This window comes from Triturus cristatus, chromosome 3_2, assembly GCF_964204655.1.
Source record: "Triturus cristatus chromosome 3_2, aTriCri1.1, whole genome shotgun sequence".
NCBI lineage: Eukaryota > Metazoa > Chordata > Amphibia > Caudata > Salamandridae > Triturus > Triturus cristatus.
Window position 1 is genome coordinate 493,636,026 of NC_140584.1, and position 24,312 is coordinate 493,660,337.

The 24,312-nt window shown below is 45.3% G+C and overlaps 1 protein-coding gene across 1 annotated transcript in view; it reads left to right on the forward strand.

Moving 5' to 3' along the window:
* The window catches only part of SWAP70 (switching B cell complex subunit SWAP70), a 405,015-nt gene that overhangs the window by 121,312 nt on the left and 259,391 nt on the right, over positions 1–24,312 (forward strand). Inside the window, exon 3 of the mRNA XM_085648164.1 lies at positions 14,179–14,352. Coding sequence (XP_085504290.1) covers positions 14,179–14,352 — 174 coding nt within the window. The remainder of the gene's footprint in view (positions 1–14,178; positions 14,353–24,312) is intronic.

A 24,312-nucleotide genomic window follows, 5' to 3' on the forward strand; every position in this document is an offset into this window, starting at 1 on the left:
TTCAAATAATAACATTAATTATCATTTTCTTTTTCGTAGCTACAGGGCTAGGTTAGGGTGGGGCGAGGCTTGTGTCACAGGGAGGAGTGGTTCGTGCACAATAGGTGCACCTGACGGCTTGGGCGGCTGTCTTGGGCCGGCCAAATAGTCATACGCACTTAGCGAAGGCCACCATGAAGAGGTGTTTTTTCTATATTTTGTTTTTTTAAAATGCCTCGCTACCCCCGTTCCCTACCAGCCCCACTGCCTTTTATTTTCTTTATTGGACTTCATTTCTAAACTGACATTGTCCTGTCTTCTTGTTTTGAGTTCGCTCCTTTTGCTGTTAATATATGAGGCTTCCCTGTTTATAACTATTTGGTATGTGAATAATCTTTGTGTTTGATGTTTAACATCTTAAAGGTGATGCTCGTATGGAGGTGTAGACAATGTGTGTTTATTTTTAGGCTTACTATGTATGGCACTTGCACTATTCACGTCAAATATTTTGTATTCTATACTTTTTTTTTGTAACGTATTTTTATTGACATTTTCAGATTTTATATACTGTACATTATACAGATCTATCAAGTAATTATGCCATATAGCACAGTATGTGGTATCACATAACATCTGCATAGATTGATGGAGAGTTGGCGATAAAAAGAAACAATCAAATACAAAACGATGTGTATACCCTATGGGCTCTGATAAAGAATATGTCACTTGAACTGGGGTGTAACACAGGTACAAACTAGGGGATGGACATGGAAGCTCACGGCCGGACCTCGCAAACAAATGCTCGAGCTGTCGTGTGGGTGTGGCGCCCCAATGAATCGCGATTGAACCTCTTCTTATGTCCAACCGGCAACTGTGATAGTATGCACTATAATGCTGCTTTGTATGTGATCATGTCCCCGGTATATTAAGGGGCTGGACGGTCAGGGTTTGAGACTGCGCTTGCAGTGTCGGTAGTGTAGGTGTGTCGTCTTTAGGGTCTTCGCCAGGGGTTAACTGCTTGAAGCGATATAATAACATAGCCCATTCCATGGATATAGGGTTCTTGCGGATCCCTCTCACCTCCTCCTCCCGTAATGCCTCCTCCTCCGCCACCGCCCATTTGTGTGTAGCTCCCACCCAAGCCGCCAGTGGGGGACCGGTGGGGGAACGCCAGTGCATAGCGAGGCTTCGTTTGGCCAATAACACCGCGAGGGAAAGAAAGCAAGTCTGTACCTTGTGCTGCTTGTGTGTGCGGAAGATATTGTATTCTATACTTTATGGCGATTTAAGGCAGCCACCTTCAGCCAATTACATCTTTTGTTCCAGATCTTAAACCACTGGTTTGTAACATTGTCAGTCACATCTTAGCTCAGCCCACAGGACTATATCTGTGCCACCACATTTCTTTTGGTTATTTGGATGTGTCCTTCCATTTCTATTGTAATATACGAAGGGCTCCTCCATTGTAACTCATGAGGGACGATTTTACTGTTAGGGAGCTTCCAAGTAACATTGGGAAGCTGGCATCCAAACAAGCATTGGCCAAAGCCAATAGGTCTCAGCAATGCGAGAGCTGTTGGAGTTGTCAATGTGAATGTCTTTTAGTTATGTTGTACATTCGCTATTTAGCATGGCTGAAAGTCACTGAAAAAAGCGCTGTAACGTGGCCAGCGCTGGCCACGCCATAGCGCTTTTTAGTGTGGCAGGAGGGGCGGGACAAGGAACACAAAATAGAAGGCGAAGAGACAGCGCCTGGGCTGTGTAGCCGAGACCTAAAATGAATGCGTCCTTGTCTAATGTAACTGTTGCTCATGTAAAGTGCTCTCATATCTTCGGGTTGAGTTTGTGCCATAGAACACTGCAAAAAAAATGGTATAAGTCCTGCTTTCAGCAGAAGCGGGAAGGCTGGAGGGGTGTCTAGGATCTCATCCCTGCGTTTCACAGTTTAATTGTATCTGGGGTGTAGGGAGAAAGGCAAAGAGAGAGGGGGAGGGGCTGGAGTTAGCTCAAGGGAGGCAAGGCAACTAGTGAGTGTAAAGAGAGGGGCAACCCTTTATATTACAGAGTTTCGGGTCATAACTTGCAACACAAATTGGAGCCAGGTGACTCGGGGAAAGGAGCGATTAAAAATGCGAGCACTCACATATAGTGCTTAAACACAAAAAAAAAGGTAGCCCCAAAAACCGGAGCAGTGGATGGTCACAAGTACTTAGTCCATGCTCCAGGGGAGCGCCAAACACAAGAAGAGGCAGGATACATGCATATTGTGACAAAGAGGAACGATGGATATGAGAGAGACGTTGAAGTTAACGGTAAGCTATGGGCGGGCTGTAAGCAGGCCTTGGCGTAGTTCACCGAGTTTTGCTACGTGGAATTCCGCGAAGTGACAAAAAAACTCTGCAGAGTTCCGCAAGTGGCAGAGTAAAGTGTGAACTGCCATTTGTGCTGGTTTTGCTGCCGCTCGAGTAGAAATTCTACCCAAGTGACAACTCACGCTCGCTAACGTACCATTTGGTAGCGGGGAAAAAACTCTGATTCACTACGCGGAAAGCAGGTTTCTGCACTTCGCGAGCTGCGCGATGTGTAGAAAACTCCACGAGCGGAGTTCACCGCCCAGGCCTAGATCTAAGCCTACTGATCGAGACCGCTCATGCGCCGTCCAACCGAGACCTAAAAATGGGTGCTGCTGAAAAGAAAGCAACCATTTTGATATTGTTTAGTTTTTGCTTGCTACCCAGGACCCAAAGAAGCACTGAAAAATCCGATAGCACACAGTGTAAATGTTACACTTGTTTGCTTTTCCAATGCATGTGCCTTACAGGTTTGCTTGGAAATGTAAGTTGAATGAAACTAAAGTGTATCAGAAGTCACGGACAAGTTATTGCACGCCTAGTTAGTGTACAATACCCTGTTAGCTTAAAACTGTTACTATTCTATATAGAATTTGAGTACACAATATCCTGTACCTCCTGTTTGCTAGTAAAAGAATTCTAAATTTAGCATTTGCTAATTTTTGTTGACAAGCCATCAAATGTGTTTTATCTTTAGGTTTATAGGTACAATTCAGTGTAAACATATTTCACTTGTCTGGTTTCTCGTACAATGATACCTTACTGCCAAAAACCCGTTTGGCATAAATTGCTCAGTCTGTCGTAGGAGCTGGGTTGCATTACACAAATATTCTTTACCACGGGCTAACAAATACACTCACAATGCAGAAGGGCGTGGCTTGAATACCTGTGGGTGAGAACCTGCTTTTTCAGTCTTGAGTAGACTTATTCACATTCTATTCGCGGTGGCAGTGGAAGGGGGAAGCTGTCTGTGCTGTCTCTACTGCGGTTCTCGTCTTCCTTCCCCACTGTGGGCGACCATACACACCTCAAGGCTTTCTACGAAGTGACAGGTGTAAGCCGTGGAGGCCTGGCCACAAGGCCTTTCGGAAGAGCGGGATCATTGCCTAAAGGTGGCACCCTTCTGCCGAGCAGCATTCCCTCTTGGTCTCACAGCTTCCTCTCTCTTTCCTGCTCTTTATTCTTTTCAAAAATGTTTTTATTAGGGTATTCATGTTTGCACAGTAGCAAGTAAACATTTTGTACGCTTTTTCAAAATATGAATAATGTTTAGGAGACACGGCATGAAATACCTAATGTCAGAAGTCATTCTGACGCAAGCTAGGCCCAGTTAGAAGGGGTCTTCTCTGCTTGACTTGAATGTTGCCATCAAGTTCCCCTCCAGTCGTACCTGTGACGCCCCTGGAACAGGATGAGTGAGGTTGTCACGAATGTCTAACAAAATAAGCCTCAATACATGATATTGGCTTGAACCTCCCTCCCCGCCTCTCCCTCGGAAGCCAATAGTTTCCATACCTACAAACACTGTGTTTGTTTAATAACCTGTGTTAATTCCAAACCAGTTCCGCATGGACAGCGTGAAGCCCAGATGGATACAGCACAGATGTGGGGATCCCCACTGCCAAAAACGATTTCCTCAGTTCTAACATTTACCTCCCACAATTCATGAAAACTGGACACGTATCAGAAAAATCAGGATGAAAGTGTCATTCAAAAGAGCCTTCAGATTTCCCAGAGGGGTGTTGCTTGTGTGATCTTGCCCTTCCAGCCTGTGACCTGTGTTGCCGTGTGCCAGAGGTCTGCTACTGTTGCCGTAGGACCATGAATGTTAGTTTTCCTAGGTCCACCATAAAGAGCGCTGAGGTATTCACCGGCTGCATCACCAGCCTGTCCATCCGAAATGTGGGCTCCTCTGGGGGGAGGAAGACCAATTATTGATGGTGGTCAACTGTGCTACCCAGTAGTACTTTTGGATATCGGTTAATGCTATCTCCTCCCACCCCCACCCCCCATCGTACCGCTCCATTGTGAGTTTATGAAGCACTATATGTGCCAGGCCCCCATCCCAGAGTAGTGTCCTGAGCTCACCCTCGAACGCCTTAAAATATGATTTGCGTACTGTATAGTGTGTGTCATGCAGGGTATACAGGAAGTGGGTTAGGGAAATCATTTTAAAAAGAGCGACTCAGGGGCGTGGCCAAGATGGCGACTGGGTAAGACGTGCGATGTTAGTCTCCCCACCCACATCCGCTTGCCGCGACTCAGGCTGATACTGGAAAAGATCATAAAGACCCCAGGAGGGATGTGGACAACGGCATGACCACAAAGGAGTCCTCGGGAGGAGAGATCTTCACCCCGAACATGAGGTTTTGAGGGGTTGAACGGTACACAAGTGGAGAAGCAAGATGGTCGCGAGCTCCCCTAAATGAGAGCGTTTGCCGTAAGCGCAGCTCGGAAGAAGTGGTGAGCGGTGAGGGGAGTTGCTGAAAGACAGAGCGGCGGGGGCAGCAGGCAGAAAGGAGTGAAGAAGTGCGGGATCGTGGAACCAGAAAGCACTATCGGCATCCAAGTTCACCGAGGTAGGGGTTAGAGGGAAAGCACCCGAGCGCGCAAGTGCATGGCGAAAGATTAGAGAGTGAGCGGAGGGATCTGGACCGCCCAGTACACAACGGTGAGCATTGAAAGGAAACAAACAGACGCGCAGGGCCAGAGAAGCGCACTCAGCTAAGGCCACAAGAGCAGAAGGGACGATGGATCCTCCCGGGCTCTCAACCCTCGTGGAAAGAAGACTACGAGAAAGGAAAGCGGAAAACAAGCCTCTGGGGGAGCTGAGCGAAAAGAGTGGCATAGTGAGGCAAAGAATTTACTGGGGACCTTGCTGCAAGTCACAGGCATAAAGAGAACAGGCACCCGCAGAGGAACACTAGAATCTGATGACGAAACAAGGGGGTCTGGGGAGCCTGTCTTGGGACACTCACTACAGCGGGCCGCATCCATATAACAGAGACTGTGAGGCCCACAGAGTCGTGAGGGTAAAGAAAAGGACTGTGGGGGACCCCCTCGTACAGTAGTCAGGTAATGCTTGAACAGCCACTGTGCGCGTTGAAGCCAGAAGCAGTAATAAAGAGGCACCAGAGAGTAAACTTGGCTGCAACAAGCCAAAAGAAGCGACTGCTTGGGGCTTCCCCGGGATCGCGACAGAGAGACAACACGGGCACACACGGAACTCCTTGGTGAAGCCTTGTAAAAGGATAATTGGTATATGTCCCACTGCCAGAGCCCTTAGGTCGGATACAAGAAATAGTAAGCAGCAAAGATCCAGAGCAAATATGTCTACAGTGCGGGGGAAAAAGACAGGAATGTAAAGGACATGTTCTGCAAGATATCTGGGGCAAGTGGAGGAGATGGAAGAACCTCGCCGACCGCACATGGAGGACAAGACATAAAAAATGCTGAAGAGCAGGTCACGCAATCGTTTCTGGAGCAATTGTTTAATACACTTAGGGAGGATTTGCAGTACCTGAGAAGAGATTTCTTAAAGGAGAATAAGGAAGTCAGATAAGAGATAGAAGCAGTAGGGAAAAGAGTGGCTAGTATGGAGGATCATGAGATGGCCTGAGATGAAGAAGTGGAGCAACTCCAGCAAGAGGTCGTACGTCTCCGATCCCAGCAGATCGATATCCAGGCACATGCAGAGGACTTAGAGAATCGATCTCGAAGGAATAATATCCGGGTTAAGGCTGTACCCGCTAAAGAAGCAGGATCTGACATAACGCAATATCTGCAGGGCCTCATCAGAGACATATGACAGGTGCCCCAAGACTCCTCCAGATATTCTGGCATACTTTCCAGACTTATAGCTGAAGGAGAAAATACTACGCAAAGCACGCGAGAAACAACCCCTGATCTACCAAGGGCATACAATTGCTTTATATCAAGACCTGGCTACAATAACACTGCAAAAAAGGCGGGAGTTTAGACCGGTCACGGCACACTTGAGGAATTTGGGAATCACATACTCATGGGGTTACCCCTTCAGAATAATCTTCAGATGGGAAGGCAAGTTGCACCAACTGAGATCATTGCTGGATACTTTTCGTGTCCTGGACATCGAGAATCCCCAGCAGGAATCCGAGAAAGGAGGCAACGCAAAACAACGAGAGCAATGGAGACGAAAGGGTGGCGAAACCAGATCCCGAGACGATTGCACAAGAGAGACAAGCTATTCTAGAGACACTGTCTGTTGAATCCCGTTCTAGAGATGGCAACTGAGAAGCCTGAAGTCAGATAAGTGACTTAATATGTGTCGGGCGGGCGGCTGGTGGAGCGCATGGGAGCGCGGGGGGGCTTAATGTCCATATGATGCACCCTACTATTTGCTTCACCGAGGACAGGCGGACTCGATTTGCGGGTTCTGGGCTATATTGTGTTGTTTTTAACTATGTTTCAGTTGGGGTTAGGGAGAGGGGATACCGGTATACAAAGAATGAGGAACTCGAAAGGGATCGGGGGAATGCAAGGGGACAGAGTAGAAAATTTGAGTGGAGGGAGAGTGAGGAGACAGAGTGTGCTTCAGGGCTCAGTTGGGCTGTAGGATGAATCAGTTGAAATGCCGGACAATGTATTAAAAGTTCTTCCACTCAATGTGAAGGAGCTTAACAACGCTGTTAAAAGGCGAGCCATCCTCTCTTACCTAGAATCATCGGAAGCAGATATCTGCCTGCCGCATGAGATGCATCTCTTGTCTAAAGATTGGCACCGCCTAAGGTCAAAAGCCTTTCCCCACCAGTTTTTTTCCTCTATCACAGAAAAGAAAGCGGGAGTCGCCATTCTGATCGCTAAACACTGTAAGGGTGTGGTAAGAGACAAAGTGGCAGAAATAAAAGGGCGACTGTTAGCATACAAGATCCAATTCGTGGACCAGACATTGGTGATTGGTTCGATATATGCACCAAACACAGTACAGGAAGGCTTCCTGAAATCGGCCCTAGAGGCGACCCTGGGGCGCTAACACGCATGACATTGGTATGGGGGGGACATAAATTTAGTCCTGGAAGCGGCCAAAGATGGATCGAGTAGTTGCTACAATCAGAAGGAAGAGCTATCGCTGGAGGGGAAGGAGTGGCTGCAAGAGATGGATCTGGTTGACCTATGGCAGGCAGTACATCCTCAGACAGTGCCATACTCCTTCTCACACGCACATGGGTCTTATGCTCGACTAGATTTATTTCCTGGGCACGAGAGAAATTAGTAGGGCGACGACAGAGGTAGACATTGAACCGGCAGCACTCTCTGACCACGATGCAGTGACCCTCACCTTACAGTTACCACCACAGCAAAGGAGGGTGGGGTGTTGTAGATTGAAGGAAAATATGCTTCATAAAAAGGCAGTGATACAACAACTCACCAATGCATTCAAGATTACTTAGACATTAACGATTCCCCCGAGGTATCCACCCCCATAGTGTGGGAGGCCCTGAAGGCGGTAGTGAGAGGTGAACTAATAGCTATTACGGCTGCTGAGAATAAGGAACGTAAAGAGAAGCAGGATCAATTATCCACACAGGTTAAGGAACTAGAGAGAGTACATATCCGCACCGGGGCGCCCAGAGTGTGGATACAGTTCAAGGCTGCGAGAGCGCAATTAGCGGGAATAGATTTAGATAGAGCAGAGTATGCTGCTCTGCAATTAAAACACTCCTACTACATTGGGGGAGACAGAACAGGGCTTATGCTGGCAAGCAAACTTAGAGCTCAAAGGGAACAAACAAAAATACAATCCCTCAAGGGGCAAACGGGGGAGGAAATCACAACTGATGAAGACCTAGCACATACCTTTTATGCGGAATTATATAAAAGAGAAACCCCAGCTGAGAATACCATAACATCCGATCTACAGAAAATGTAACCCCCGACCAAACAGATGCTCTTGACGCCCCCATAAGGATGGAAGAGGTGATCACGGCAATTTTGCGGCTGAAACACCTGAAAGCGCCAGGACTGAATGGATTTTTGGTGTTTTTTATAAAAAAAATTCTGCCAAATTCTAGCCCCGATATTGACGAGAGTGTTTAACTCCTTTGGTGGTCCAGGAACGATCCCTTCGAGTATGCTAGCAGCAGCTATAGTGGTGCTACCAAAACCTGGGAAGGACAAACAGCTATGCGGTTCTTATAGGCCTGTGTCCCTACTGAACGTGGACTTGAAATTGTTAACGAGTGTATTAGCCACAAGAGTAAGCCCATTGATGCCCAACATATTAGAGCCAGACCAAGCAGGGTCCTCCATTTAATTGATAAGGCACACCACACAAATATGGATGCACCCTAATTGACGGTTGATGCCGAGAAGGCATTCGACCGAGTAGACTGGAGCTTTTTGGGACACACACTGACCCACTTTGGGGTGGGGATAGATTCCGGGCATGGGTAGGGAGCTGCTACAGTTGTCCTACAAGAGTTAATGGCATTTCCTCACACCCTTTCTTCATTCAATGGGGCACCAGGCAGGGGTGCCCCCTGTTGCCCCTCCTGTTTGTCCTCTACATTGAACCGCTAGTTGAGAAGATTCGAGAGAACACGGAGATTCAGGGGATTCCGTTTGGAGAAGAGACACACCCCATTCGTTTAAACGCGGATGACATTCTGGCAGCATTAGAGAATTCAAAGAGATCGCTCCTGTTTTTGGGGGAAGGGCTAGGGCTTTTTGGGTGGGCTTCGGGGTTCCGAGTAAATGTCAGTTAATCACTGATCCTCAGTCTGAACCACGCAACCTGGGACCCAAAAACGGGAAGGGATTTTGCCCCGGAGATTCGGGCGGTGGAGCTGATTCCTTATTTGGGGATGGAGCTGGCAGCCACTACTCAGCAAACAGTGGCATTGAATTAGGCTAAGTTGGCGAAACGGATCAAGAAGGATTTAGGTAACTGGGGCCGCCAACACTTAACGCTGCTGGGTTGTATTGCTGCGATCAAGATGTCCATACTACCTAAAGCATCATATTTATTTCAGACCTTGCCGGTCTCCCCGCTGGAAGGCTGTATCATCTCACTACAAGCCGACATCCTTCGCTTTATGTGGGCTGGGGCTAGACCTCGAATGCTATGAGAGTTGGGGTATTTGAGAGCAGGGAGTGGGGGACTAGGGATTCCAAATGTATTGGACTACTTCAAAGCGGCTCAGTTGAGATATCTTGTTGAGTGGAATAGGTCTGAGTCTGAAAAAAAATGGTTATTCCAGGATCGGACAGTAGCTGGGCTTCGCCTGGAAGATTCCTCTTTTTAAAGAAACCAGATTGGCCAAAGAGCCTTCAGAGGTCACCAATCATGAATACGGTGATGAGGACATGGGATGGAGTAGCTCACAAAAGAAAGCTCACGTTTCCCTCACCTTTGACACCACTGGTAGGGAAAAGAGAGTTCACCTCAGGAATGGAAGAAAAGGCATTCATAGCATGGCAAGATTCGCAATGCAGATCTGCAGGTCCCCTGTTCGACGTGGAGGGCATCATTCCTTTTTCACAGCTAAGACAGGATTATGGGCTGCTGGAATCAGAACAGATACGATACTTCCAGGTCCGACACTGACTGCTTCATCCTGATCTACAGCCACAGGTGAGCCATAAATTGACGAAATATGAAAGATGGTTGATTACAAAACAGAATGACAAGGGACTGATCTCCGAACTTTATGCTATGCTTCAACAGTCGGCCCCACTGCACCCCACACCTAGCCAGAAAAGATGGGCCAAAGAATTAGGGAGGGACTTATCAAATAAAGAGTGGGGAGACATTTATTATAGGGCTAAGCATACAGTGCGCAACGTGTCCAGCATTGAGACGGCAACCAAAATTGCTGCATATTGGTATCTTACTCCTGTGCGCCTTAACAGAGGAAATCCAGATCGAAGCCCTACATGCTGGAGGGGTTGTAGTGAAGAGGGGACCCTAGTGCACCTATTGTGGGAATGCCGAGCCATGACAGCTTATTGGTCCAGAATTTTGGATGAACTCAATCAGCAGTTTGATACGCAGATCCCAAGATTCCCAACGTATGTGGTGTTGGGCTTACCCACCCCTCTAGCATTTCTACTAAAATCTCGTAGAGGTAGACAGATGGGGTTGGCATTGGGAGCGGCTCTCTGGAATATTTTGACACACTGGGGGCACAAACAGCACCTACAGATTTAGGCTGGCTACATAATTTGTGGTAGATATTTGGAATGCCACTTTGACAAATTCCGAATCTGCATTCAAAAAAGTTTGGAGGCCATTCCTTTTTCTCCTATCGACTAAGTTTAACAAAATTACTTGCCCGAGATACCTTCGCTTGCTGCGTTTAACAGAAACAGATCTGGTATCCCCAATCACCGAGGGAACCTTGAATGGAAGGCACACAGATCCCTAGAGAACTCATTAATGGAAGTGATGAGAATACCGGTAAGGGGTGAGGGGAGGGCAGTTTGAATCAGGTGTAAATTGTTGTTTTGTTTTAAAGAAGCATGATTGGCATCACAGTACATATCGGACACTGTTTAAAAGGGAGGGTATCTCTACGGAAAGCTGGAATTAGATTTGTAATATAACGGAAGGACCCTTTAAGAACTGTAATGTACTTAAAGCTCATGTGGGGTTGATGACTTTACAATGTGTGTTAACAAAATAATAAAAAAGATTTAAACATAAAAAGAGCAACTCCGCCTTGGTGGACCAGAGGTATGAACCCCCAGTGACGTACATCCCTCTTGCATTTGAATAATATGTCAAACTTTTCAAAGAAATTTGATCTTGCTTGGGATAAAGAAATGTGTGCCTTCTTGGAATATCTTAATTGCTACAGTCGCCATTTTGGCCCTCTCAGCTTTCACACCAATCAGGACTAACACAGTTTTTCCTTCTCCAGTGTAGTCATCCCTCAGGCCCTCGAACGGGTTATCATTATCTGGATCCTGAAACAATCCCCAACTGACCAGTCAGTGTTTACAAATATTGGTCCGTTTCTGGTTTACCATATGTGGCTAAGGTGTTCGAAACAGTGGATACCCACCAGCTGCCGTCACTCCTGATTGTAAACACGGTCCGTGGGGTTTGGGACCCCGCCAGGGCACAAAAACCAGCCTACTAAATGTTGGCCAAGAACTTCTCAACTCCTTTGACCAGGCAAACCCTTCGCATTTGATCCTTTTAGACTACTCTGCCACCTTTAAGACCATAGACCACGAATGAAACTGCACAGACAAAGTTTGACTCTTGTTATTAGACAACTGATCCCAAACATCCCCTGCGGCATTCTCCAAGGCTCTACCCTGTCACCATCACTTTTCAATGTTTACAAAGTCCCCTTCACTATAATTCTGGTCTTTTCTAAAGCATGTACATAATACACTATCCCACCTCAGGCTAAACGAGGAGCCCGGCAAACTCCATAACTAACTCACTTCCTCGTTCATGTTCAGTGGTGAGTGTATAACAATTGGCACTCCTCAACCGAGACAAAGTAGAAGTCCTGCTCCTGGGGCTTGTCAACTAGGCCTGGGTGAAATTTAAATTATGCAGCGTAAAAAGTGTCATTTCTGGAGTTTCGCTTTTCGCTTGTTATTCGAAAGTCCCAAAATTATGCCATTACACCACTTTGTGGAAATATGCGCCATTCACAGTAATAAGTTACTACAAACTGAGTTCATTGTAAAAATGGATGTGAATACAAGAAAACAACAGAATGCAATTGTCTGTTCGCAGTGCTTTAGTTTTGGTTTTTGTGCACTGTTTAAATAAGTGAAATGCCTTCTCAGAAACAAAAATGGATGCAAGGACGCATTTTGTGCTAAAATATATTGCTCAGTGATGGATTTGCATTTAGCGTAATTACGCATAATTCTGCCGAAATGTCACGTTATTACATAAAAGCAAACTACACCCCCTTCCCTACTGTTAACCTGTTTCTTATAGTGGTCTGTTGAACGAGGTTCATCTCCACCTGTTGTAACTAAAGCTTGCAGCTTGAGACTACTCTTGGACAGTGACTTGTCACCTTCCCGCCTACAAATAGATGCGGTCTGTAAAACTGCATTCCACCATCTGCACCTGCTGAAAGGGGCCCTCCCCATTGCTCTCAGAACATGCCTCTGATCCGGTCTTGCCATGGTTACTGCAGCGGTTCATACACAGGCTTCCCAGAAGAGCCTGTCTTGCAGCTTCAGAATCTCCAAAAGTATGTCACCCACTTACTATTTAGTTTGAAACAACAAGAAAGTGTCACACCGGCCCTGAAATCCCCTCTATTGGCAATCAGTAAAAGAGCGGGCGACCGTATCTGTGCACAGTAGATAAGGCACTCCACGGCCTATCACCTGAACTACCTCTCAGAACGGTTCATCAGCCGCTTCCTGATCAGTACCCCAAGCCTGCTAACAAAGGGCCTTTTCCCATATGGATGCCCAGGTACAAGAAGTACAGGGGACAATGGTTTCAAGTGCAGGACACTTCTCTTTCGAACTCAGTAACTTGTATCTGAGACTGGAAGTTGACTACATCAAGGAACTTAAACTCATCAATTCTCCTGCATGTAAGTTCATTTACTCTTCTTCAGTCTTTCCTGTCAGCTGATTTTTGAAGCCCAGGCTGGTCAGATGCGTTAAAAAAACAGGACACATTACTTCAGGTTCTCAGGACTTGGTGTCTTTTAGGGCTGTGTCATATTCAGGGACATATATGTTGCGGGCATCCTGTAGCTCATGTCATCTGGTAGTATCTAGCATCTGTTAATGAGCGTAGACGCATGTGTGCCACTTTTATCTATTAAAACCTTTTTTATGTATTGCTAGGTTTTTAATTAACCATTAATAAAAAATGTTCATACTATTAACGTATACAATTAGAAATAAGTAACACAAAAAATTATCTTTTTTCCTGTTAGCAGGGCTACAGTTTGATTTGTCGCTTCTGTAAGCAGTAAGTACACGAAATTGCTCTCTGCCTACAGGGTTTAGGTCAAGTCTATTGTGGGAAACAATATTGTTGCAAATCCAGGGGATGATTTTAGCGAAACAATTTGGTACACTCTACAGCCATCCAAGCCCGCCCAAAGTAGAGCCGCCAGGTGTCATTGGCATGAATCGAGATTATTTAAATGTTTAATCAGGCCTGCCATGATGCCACATCTCGTGTGGCACGCAAGTCTTCCTCCCATCTCATGTGCTGCTTGAGTGCAGAGTACGAGTTTGAAAACTCAAAAAGAATCTTTGTACATAGGAACACAAGGAACCCCAGTGACATCTTGTTCTGGTTTTAGTAGTTTATTCTTGTGACTCCTTTTCATGCATATACCCACCTTCTATGTCTTGTGTTCACCCCACCCCTCACATCAGATGCCCTTTTGTCTTCTCACTCACAGCGCTCCTCAGTTGTCTCTCCCTATTTATCCCCATCCCCATCACCCTAGTGCTTATCCTTCCATCCTTTCCCCGACACCCTTCTTTACCACTTTTGCTCCTGGCTACACCTCCCTACACAGCACCAGGCATCCACCACTCATCAACCAAAGATGGCTCCTTTATGTCACTGATGGAGTGGGAACCACAGCCCCCGGACAGCCTGCCATAGGTGCACAGAGCTGTTGCAGCGGGTGGGCCGCTAGAATAGGGCAGAACTTGGTAAACAGTCATTCTCAAGAGCATCTTATTTGTTTGGTGCCAATCCATGTACACATTATTGAAATTGTGTCTTTTAATTATGTTTTCCAGTTGGCACTCATCCTTGTGGTACCCCTGCGGCAGCAAGGGTCATCTCCTCACTCAAAGCGGCGCCAAATGATGTCAGGGCCCTAACATCTTCTCATTTCCTGTCCAACAGGTTATGGGGCCCTTCGACAAGATTGAGTTCAATAGAATGTGTTGGACGTTGTGTGCCAAGAAGAATCTGACAAAATCTCCCTTGCTCATCAGTGAAAGTGATGCCTTCAAAGTGTGGAGCATTTTCAACTTTTTGTCTGAGGATAAATATCCGTTATTCATTGTGTCGGAGGAGGTAAGAAAACTTTTCAATTGCACGTGTCTCTGTTTCAGAAGATCACTTTAATCCTGCCCCTCATATCCTATGTTTAGAGGAAAATAATGTTATATTGTAATAGGTTTAAGGTGAACATACAGGTCAATTTCCAGTTAATTAACAATCTTAGACTCATTGATGGTTACTAAAATTCATTGGATCACCAATTAAAATGTATGGAGATAAAAAATAACAAACCTTAGTATTGGTCTCTACATTTAAACAAGGGACTATTCTGTGTTTGCAGTGAAAGATGGTATGTGTAGCAAATCTTTATTATATAAGTCTGTGTATGTATGTGTGTATATATATATATGTATATGTGTGTGTGTATATATATATATATATATATATATATCTCACACACAAGGAAAGCATAACGAAGCCCAACTCGATGGCGTCATAGCATTTTATATATATATATATATATATATATATATATATATCAGCTCCCAAACTCGCATCCAAAGAAACGAGATGACCGCACACAATCCAAGGGGTAAACTCGGTTATTCTATTTTACCGAGAAGTGAAAACGGGACAGGACGCATTTCGGCGTAGCGCCTTTTTTGACTGTGAGCGGAGACAGGGTGAAAGTTCATTTAAGTAAGCAAACATAGAAACAAGACAGCCTTAGTTTCCGGTACGCGCTGCATCAGCTACAACATAATTAAAGGACTAACATTCTGTTTAGCCTACCGGCGCTATCATGAAATTAATAAAGATCATGGAGGCAACATTGTGACTTATGTCCATACACAGTCACTGCAACAATGTTATCCAGCTCTGTATGAGCAATTACTCCATAAATGACATGGCTGGAAAAATATATAGCATTATACGTAATTGTAAATATAAACAATACATGATGGAGATAATTGTAAATCAAGATATAAATTAGCAAACATTCTAACGGTGGTAATTAATTTCATCACGGCAACCCTGTTGAATCAATATATAGTACGTACTAATCTCACAAACTGTTTAAAAATCGTCACAGTTTAGATAGTTATTCAGTCGTATTGCTCTGCATTTGTAACGACCAGCCAATAGTCAAGGCTTTATATACAGTGGTTGTGCAGAAAAAATTGGACGGTTCTTATTTTCAGAAACCCGCAGAATTGAGCCCTGGATGGGCGATCAATTAAAATTAAAGATAAAGAGATACATTTGCACTCCTAGTATACAATCTATATAGCATATCCCCATATCGGAAATATACATAATTTAGATGATATTTCATAATCCTTGAAAAAACATACATGATGTTTAAAAAAATTTTACAAAATAGGAGCGCACCTTCATAGACACAGTTACTCATTTTCTAATGAATCATGATCTGACCTATCGCAGCCACATCAATTTCTAACAGCAGAGTATAACTTAACCCAAATGAATCACTAGCTCTTCCTCGATATTTAATCCTAGGGGAGCTTTAGTTTGCAAGTCGACTATGTATCTGGATTCGAGCCTGCGTAGTTTTAATTCTCGGTTGTCTCCCCGTTCATGTGCGAATACGTGATCTATACAGTAGAATCTCAGAACATTTCTATCACTTTGATGATATCTGGCAAAGTGTCTCGCCACGGGGTACATGAAATCTTCTCGATAAGTCTGGCGTGTTCCAAAATTATATACACACGTCCCTAGACTGCACTAAATGTATATAATTTTGATTTATAATAATAAATACCAGTAAACTGCTTCATAAGGTTTGTCAATACTCGCCTCCCAGGTTATGGGCTCCAGCCTTAACACAGGGCCATAAATCAGAAGCTGGCCATTTTCCACTCATTGCGGACTGGTTTATGATTTCCTTAATGCATGGAGAAGAAGCAGAACCACTCACGTTATGGAAACTATGAAAAGGAAATATTAACAAAGAATTCACATTTGAAAATATCCATATGTCACTGCAAAACGAAAGACATATAGCCTATGTATGACTTTAAAATAAAACACACATTGACAAAGCCAATCAGTCTGGTGCTGACTGCCAGACTGTTGAATTTGTCAGTGCTTGGTTTTTTTTGCAGTGATTTTTATAAAAACTGTGTTGCGGTAGCTGTTGGGCCCTGGCCAATATGAGCAAACAGTTGCCTAAAGCAAAAATATTTCTTGATTTCAAAATGCATAGCTTGCCACAATTTTATAACTATGTTGCACCCGGATGCACTCCTTGTGAAGTTAGCCAATGGCTGAAGTCGGCAGACACATTGTTCCATGCTGTATATTGTACTAGGCAGAAAACCGTGTCAATGACACAACAACAGACCAGTGAATGAATAGGACTGGCTGGAAGCCCATATAAGTAAATACATTAAATATATAATTTCCGTACAATCAAAAGGCTTGGCTAACGCCAGGAGTAGAGAACACTATATTTGCGAATATTTAAGAATATTAAATTAATGGAGGATAGCTACGTTAGAAAAAAAGATAGGACCAAGGACAAGTATTGGCAAAACACAAAGCACATAAACGGAAGGGAGGCAAAACACAAAGCACATATACGGAAGGGAGGTAAAACGCAAAGCACATAAACGGAAGGGAGGCAAAACACAAAGCACATAAACGGAAGGGAGGTAAAACACAAAGCACATAAACGGAAGGGAGGTAAAACGGAAAGCACATACACGGAGGGGAGGAGTGAAGTTGCTAAAATCGAAATAAGCAGAGACAAAACCAAGAGGTTTAAAGTTTGAACTGGAGCTGTTTATATAATCCTCATTCTTTCTGTAATTTATTTTGTTATCCTTCTTTCCATGTCTTTTTCTGCTTCTTTCTAATCTTCATTTCTCTCTATCTTGTCTCGTGTCTCTCATGCCGTCATTCTTTCCTTTCTTTGTCTCTTGCTTTCTTGCTCTTCTTTTTTTATCACCTTCGCTGTGTGTCTTTCTCTCTATCTCTCTTTCGAGGACTCGAGCAAAGAGACAAACTTTACCCTTAGAGATCTAAATATAAACCTTCTGACAACCTGCTTTTGTGCCATTAATACTGGATGCTGCCTGTAACAGGACTGAGGTACTATATTGCCGTGTTTAAGTTATTTGACCTCTGTGTATGTTTATCGAATCTCTGTATTAGGCAGTAGCTCATGACGGTTTTCAATGATCAGAAGTAGCTTTCAATAGGAAGGGTTGGAGACCCCTGGAACATCGTATGCTTTCCGTGGAAGGCACATGCACCATCACATGCCAGAGCTAAAAATGATGCACTAACATAACAATCAGAGGAAATATGCATTTTAAAACACAGCGTTTCTCATTAGAATTGCTTCAACTGACGGTTCCTCCATCCAAAACTCTTTACATTTGTTACCTTTTTTTATAAATGTGTTTTTCCTACTTGGACGGTTCTCCTTGTTTTGAACTACCATCAACATTTGAAACGGGAAATGCCATCAGGAGAGGAGAGGAGGTGTAGTTTCTAATTCCATTAAATCTTCTTTAAGATCTCAGGCGCAGTACGCACACTTCTGGTACCACGAAGTGCCCTTCCTGACACATGTGGCGGTGGAGGCAGGTGACACTGACCCGATCCCTTTGGCCAGTATGCTCACACATAAGCGCACCAGGCTACACGACCGAGATATTAACACAGTTAACACGACCATAGAGGCATGGAGACTACTGGGCAGGGAAGCGGGCTGCCTGCCGCTATATGCACCCACACTCCCGCTAGCGCATCACCCAGCCCTCTCGGTAACACACGAGAGGGTGGGCATGGATCTGTTCCGGCGGGCCGGGATAGACACGTTGGGGGACCTGTACACTGATGGCGAATTCCAGACACTTGATAAGCTACAATACATCAGCAACCCAACTCCACTGTTCAGTTTCAACTTCTATAGACTGCAGAGAGCACTACGGGAACACTACCCGACGCATCCGGAAGAACCGCCTACCCTTGAACCCCTACGACTACTCTTGACTACACCCAAAGCAACCCACCTGGTTTCCAAATTGTATGCGAGTATACAAGGGGCGGTAGGGAACAACACACACAAGGCCAGGGACAGATGGAGTGCCGGACTAGCAGAACCCCTGACGGACGTAGAATGGGATTCCGCTTGCATGCTTACGGGTATGCTGACACCCAACGGGAATTTGAAAATTATACATTACAAGTATTTGCATCAGGTGTACCACACACCTCAGAGGCTTTACAAACATGGCTTAAGGGAAGATTCAAAATGCTGCAGGTGTGGTCAGGAGGACGCGGACTTCATGCATCTAGCATGGCACTGTCGTAAAGTGGCGGGGTATTGGGAACAGGTCATACAGGTTTTGAGCGAAATGCTAGGAGTTGGCGTGCTGTGCGAGGCGAAGGTCTGTCTGTTGGGTATTACTCCACACCTGAGGGCTTTGAGGCGTAGATTCTGTGCTGTTGCGCTACTGCTAGCTAAAAGAAGGGTGTCGATTCACTGGAATAGCAAAAGAGCGCCGGAGGTAAAACGCTGGCTTGAAGATATGGTGTATTGTCGCGATACGCTCGTCACATACGAAGAGGAATTGCCGGTCGGCTCTAGGCCCAAAGACTATTGGGGGTACTTACGAGCCTATTTGCTTGAACATGGCACGTCAGACACAGAAACGGAAGTTGAGTAAAATGAAAGACTGCAAGTGACAGCACAGGGCGATCAATTGTACAGTACTGACACTTAGGAGGGAGGATGCCGTGATGCAGAGGGAAGGATGCAGGGGGAGACCTACAAGTTGGGGAATGCAATGTTAAGATAAGTTTCAGTTTAAACCACAAAAATACGCATAAAAAAAAAAAAAAAAAAACTGTAAAAATGTAAGACTACTGATGTATCAGGCAGCGAGCATAGCACCGACACACAACTGGATACTATCTGATAACACGCCGCCGGTCCGCTGGATGTCGGCTGATGGGCTGTGTACAACTAGCACTGTTGCAGAAAACTGTGATTACGTGACGCCGGCCCATTGCGGATGTAGGCGAGTGCAATATAGGTGATTCTCGGCATGTTTTGTATGTGTAAAACAAAGTGCAATAAAATTCTTACACCAAAAAAAAAAAAAAAAAAAATCTTCTTTAAGATTTTATCGAAATTGGACATAAACTGTGTATTTCATGCCACATTGTTCTGTGTGGCAGAGGTCAAAACGTCCTATATCTCTGTCCCTTAAATTGCATGAATGATGTCTTACAGAATTGACCATCAGGCATGATTAGCAATGTTAGAAAGGGAATTCAAAATAAACACCACCAGGTAGGGACTTTGAACTATAGACTTCTGACCATGTTCATAATGCAGACAGAATAACTAATAATGTTTTCAGAAAGTATTAGTAAGGATGACCTGTCAACCTGCTGTGGTGCTGTTGTTCGGGGATGCACCCCAAAGTATTGCGCTCCTCCTAACTTGCTTAAGCCAACCCTCTGTTCCACCCCTTTGACCCTTATGGACACCCCCAATATTAATACCACGGGGTGCTGCTCCCCTGGGGTCTCATGTTGTGCCTGTGCTATGTGAACATCTGCTGGACAGCACGTTTTTGAGGATGGGAAACGTTAGAAACATCTTGTTGATGTAGACTTCTAGTAATTTCATAGACAATATTTCCTGCACTGGGCCTTCATATATAGATGTGTAAGTTAATTAACTAATGGATTTTTGTTCTAGTCTTTTTCTCCTCTCTCGCTTTACATCTGTTGACAGTTCCCTTGTGGCATCACTTCCTCCTTTGGCCGGGTACATCTTCATGCCAAATTACGTTACATTTCTGCTTCTTCTATTGAGAGAGCTCCAGGGACTTTTATGGGGGCATGATTACTTTGCAGAGGAGGTATTTTATCCAAAGAGTTTGATAACTCGATAAATGCTGTTGGCCTTCCACATCATTCTTTCAATGTTTTAGTATTATTTAGAATGGTGATTAAACTTAGAGGGCATGGCAACGTGACTTTGAAATTGACACTGCGCCCTATGGTTATTGGGAACGGCCCCATATAATTTAACGTGGGTATGAAAAATTGTCATTCCAGGGTTTTAAACTTCCAAAGATATTCCATGTTCCTCTTGCTAGTCCTTGAAAAATATTTACTACCCACTTGGTAGCATCACAATGTAGAATATACCTGGTACTGAAAGGTGTCTCTACAAGGCAGTTATCGGGCACTGCAGGATTGAGAGGAGAATATATCATCATAGCAGTGAAGTGAATATCGTTTCTCAAAGCAGGCTGAACTTTTTATGCCTCTTTTCTCAGACTGCATACCACACTCACTGCTAACTCCTCCACATATGCTGAATTGAATTTCACTGGGAATCCGTCGGTTCCTGCTACCCCTAATTTTGCCGTGGCCTTAATTGCTGCCCAAACCTCTCGAAGGGTCACCGGGCCCTCCAACACCTTGGCAGGCTCTCCTTAAATGCTCGGTATTTCTATGGGGTCCAGAAACTTTTTCAGGGCCGTTGGTAATGATGCAAAGGGGGAGGGGACATACAGGGCCGTGTAATAATTCTTGAATCTAAGGTTGATCTGCATTGCCCATATTTTCTGAGTCTACTTCAAGTATCAAGGAGCTCCTGGGCAGTGGGTTGGTCAACGCCGCTAACAAGGCGCCCGCTTCATCCCTCTGTGCATGCACCCGGGTCATGTATTTGCGATAGTGGAAACAACAAAGTTTCTCCATGCCCTGCGCAAGCAGCTCCCTCGCTTCTAGTAGTTGGCGCTGCAGGTCGGGCTGCTTAGGGCACGCCCTGTAAAAGTCCCGCACCCCTCCCTCCGAGGCCATTGTATGGGCATTATCAGCAAAATAGTCGCAAATAGCTTCAACTATTGTCTGCCGGAATACTGGGTCCTCCAAGGTTTCTACTTTGAGACGCCAGTCTGGAATCACAGGTCTCTCTCTGTGCCAGTCCAGAGTAAGTATGATTGGATTATGGTCAGATATCGTGTGACATAGATATTCAGAGTGACTTTTTTTGTGTGTATTTCTTTATTGGCATTTCCAAGCAAAATACTATACTGACATAATCTAAGCGATGGTTATCAGTCTCCGTACATAGGAAACAATAAAGATGTTTATAGCACATCACTATCTGCATCAATGACTGGTACCCTTATAACAACTGGTCAAGGCTTCATCCCCCCACCCTTCCTCCAACCACCAACATATCCCCACAGATACAACAAAAGGATCTTGTAATAGTACTACACAATCTATCAAACGTGCAATTGGCTCAGGCATTCTTCCAGTTCAACAGAAAGGGAGCCGCCTATTACCCTTTACTCAGGGGGATCTGCCTGGTAGTCTGAATTGTGGGCCTGAGTCAAGGACAGCAGCATTGCACTCCAGACTTGCAAGACCTCCTGAGCCTACTCGTCCCATCTAGTCTTCAAGTGGGCCTCCTCCACTCTAATGTATGGCTATGCATCTCTTTGCCACAACTAGTCCAAACACCTCTTGCGTTTACTGATCCTCCTTTTAGGGTCTCGTGGTAAAAGCCCCATGACACACTGCACAGCTTTACGGGGAATTGATTACTCAACCTGCCGCCCTCTGTAAGTGAGCAAGGACCTGATCCCAGAACAATATCAAGGTAGGACAGTACCACAGCATATGTAGAAAATCAGCCCCCTCCGTACCACACTTGGGGCATCCACTTACCCAGGAGGGGTAGATCACATGCAGTCTCCTGGGGACAAGTAAGTCATCTAGCTAATGTATTGCATGTTGCAGTTGAGCTGCAAAATAATAGAGCTCAAGATTAGGGACCTCCACCCCCTCCCTCCGTCCCATTCATGCCTCAGGGTTGATAACCCTACTCTACATCTTTTACCCTGCCACAGGGGCTCCAATAGTAGTTTGTCCAGTTCCAAGAAGACTTTCCTCTGAAGTTCATAGAAGGTGCTTTTCATTATGTAGAGACACCGCATTAGTACCACCATTTTTATCAGAGCTATTCTGCCCATCAGGGAGAGGTGCAGCATACTCCAGAACTTAATAGTTGGCCGGAGATTATCTAAGACCCTACCCATATTCCGAGCATAAAACTGGGACTGATCACCGGTGATCTAAATGCCTAAATATTTCACACCTTCAACTGACCAGGGCAAATCAACGTTTGGTAAGCTAGTCAAATGGCACTCACCCAACAGTCCCAGAGGCAACAAGCCTGATTTGTTAGGGTTGAGTTTCAGTCCCAACATTTCCCAAAACTCGGACATCACCACCAAAAGTATTGTGGCCGATCCATCCAGTTGTCACAGGTAAATCTTAGCGTCGTCCCCAAATAGTGAGACTATGTGTTTTCTGTTGGTCCCACCGGGATGCCCCATTCTTTAAGTGTATATCGGAGTTGGCAAGCCAGAGGCTCCATCGCCATGGCGAAGATCAATGGGGACAGAGGGCATCCCGGTCTTGTGTTCCGCTGTAGAAGGATCTCCATCAAGATGTACTGCCTGGTTTGCACTCTCGCCACTGGGCTTGTATATATGATCGGGACCCATTTAATAAAACGGGGACCTAACCCCATCCGTTCCAGAGCCAGCCTTAGGTGTTCCCTTGACATTGAGTCAAAGGCTTGCTTGATGTCCAAAAAAAGCAAGCGCGCATGGATGGCCTTGTATGGCTGGTGAGTGCAAAACATGTGCCAACAGGCTCAGGTTACACTGGGTGTTTCTGTGGCAAATAAAACTGGATTGAGCTTCATGAAGCAGCTGGGGTAAACACAGAAGCAGTTGGTGTGAAAGAAGGTGACTCAGAAGCTTGAGATCAGCATTTAATATAGAAATGGGCCTATACAACCCCAATTCGAGGGGTCTTTACCCTGCTTTGAAATTACTGCTATCAACGCCTCCCTCATTGAATGCAGAAGGGTTCCCCTATCAAAGGCTTCCACATAAACCTCCAATAGTCTATCCACCATGGGTTGGGGGAAGCTCTTATAAAATTCCACCGATAGGCTGTCACTCCCTGGGGACTGTACTGGCTTCATGGCTCGCGCAGTTCCCCTCAGTTCCTGATTGGAGAACAGAGCCTCCAACTCTTCCCTCACCAATGATTCCAGCGCATGGAGCTGAAGTGCCTCTAGATACTCCGACATTTCTTGTGGCAGTGCTGTCCCATGAGGTGCCATATACATATTCTGGAGGTGATCCTCAAAAGCAGTATTAATAGCCTGCTGTGTGTGGCACATAGTGCCCGACGTATCAACAACAGCTAGGAGAAGATGAGACACGGCCTCTGCACTTATCAAATGTGCCAACATTCTACCTGCGTTCTTCTCCTCCAGATACCACTGTCTCCTTGCCATCTTTCTAGTGTACCTTTCTAATTGGTCCCAGAGCTCACACACCTTCACTTTTTGCTCCCTCCATTCTGTCTGTGCGGAAGGGTTTGTCGGAAGCGCGTCCCCCAGCCCAAGCAGTTCACTCTCCTGTCTTGTAATATCATCTTCTGAGACCCGCTTCACCTCCATGGGCATACACACCCCCTCATCACCACCTTCATGGTGTACCACTCCACCCCCCTACTTCCCGCTGTCCCAAAGATATTGTCAAAATACTGAGTAAGTGCAGTAGAGACCGCATCCCGGAACACCAGCTCTGACAAAACCTCTGCATTCAGCCTCCACAGCGGGACCCTAGTTGGACTTCTGTCTGTGGACTGTGTGAGCAGCAAAGGCACATGGCATGGTCTGAGATATATCTCATCAAAAATTGCACTTCCAGCACTCTATAAGTGGCCGATGATTGGACAAAAAAGTAATCAAGGCTGCTGTATGTGCCAACCGCCGGAGTGTAACAGGAAAACACTGTGTAATGGGATGACATTGACCCAAGATGTCCACCAACTGTAGACTATCCCGTACCTGAAGAGAGCCCCAGGAGCATGGGGCTTGATTCCCCTCACGGGGCGGAGACCTATCCATAGCCCCATCCACCACACAATGGAGATCGC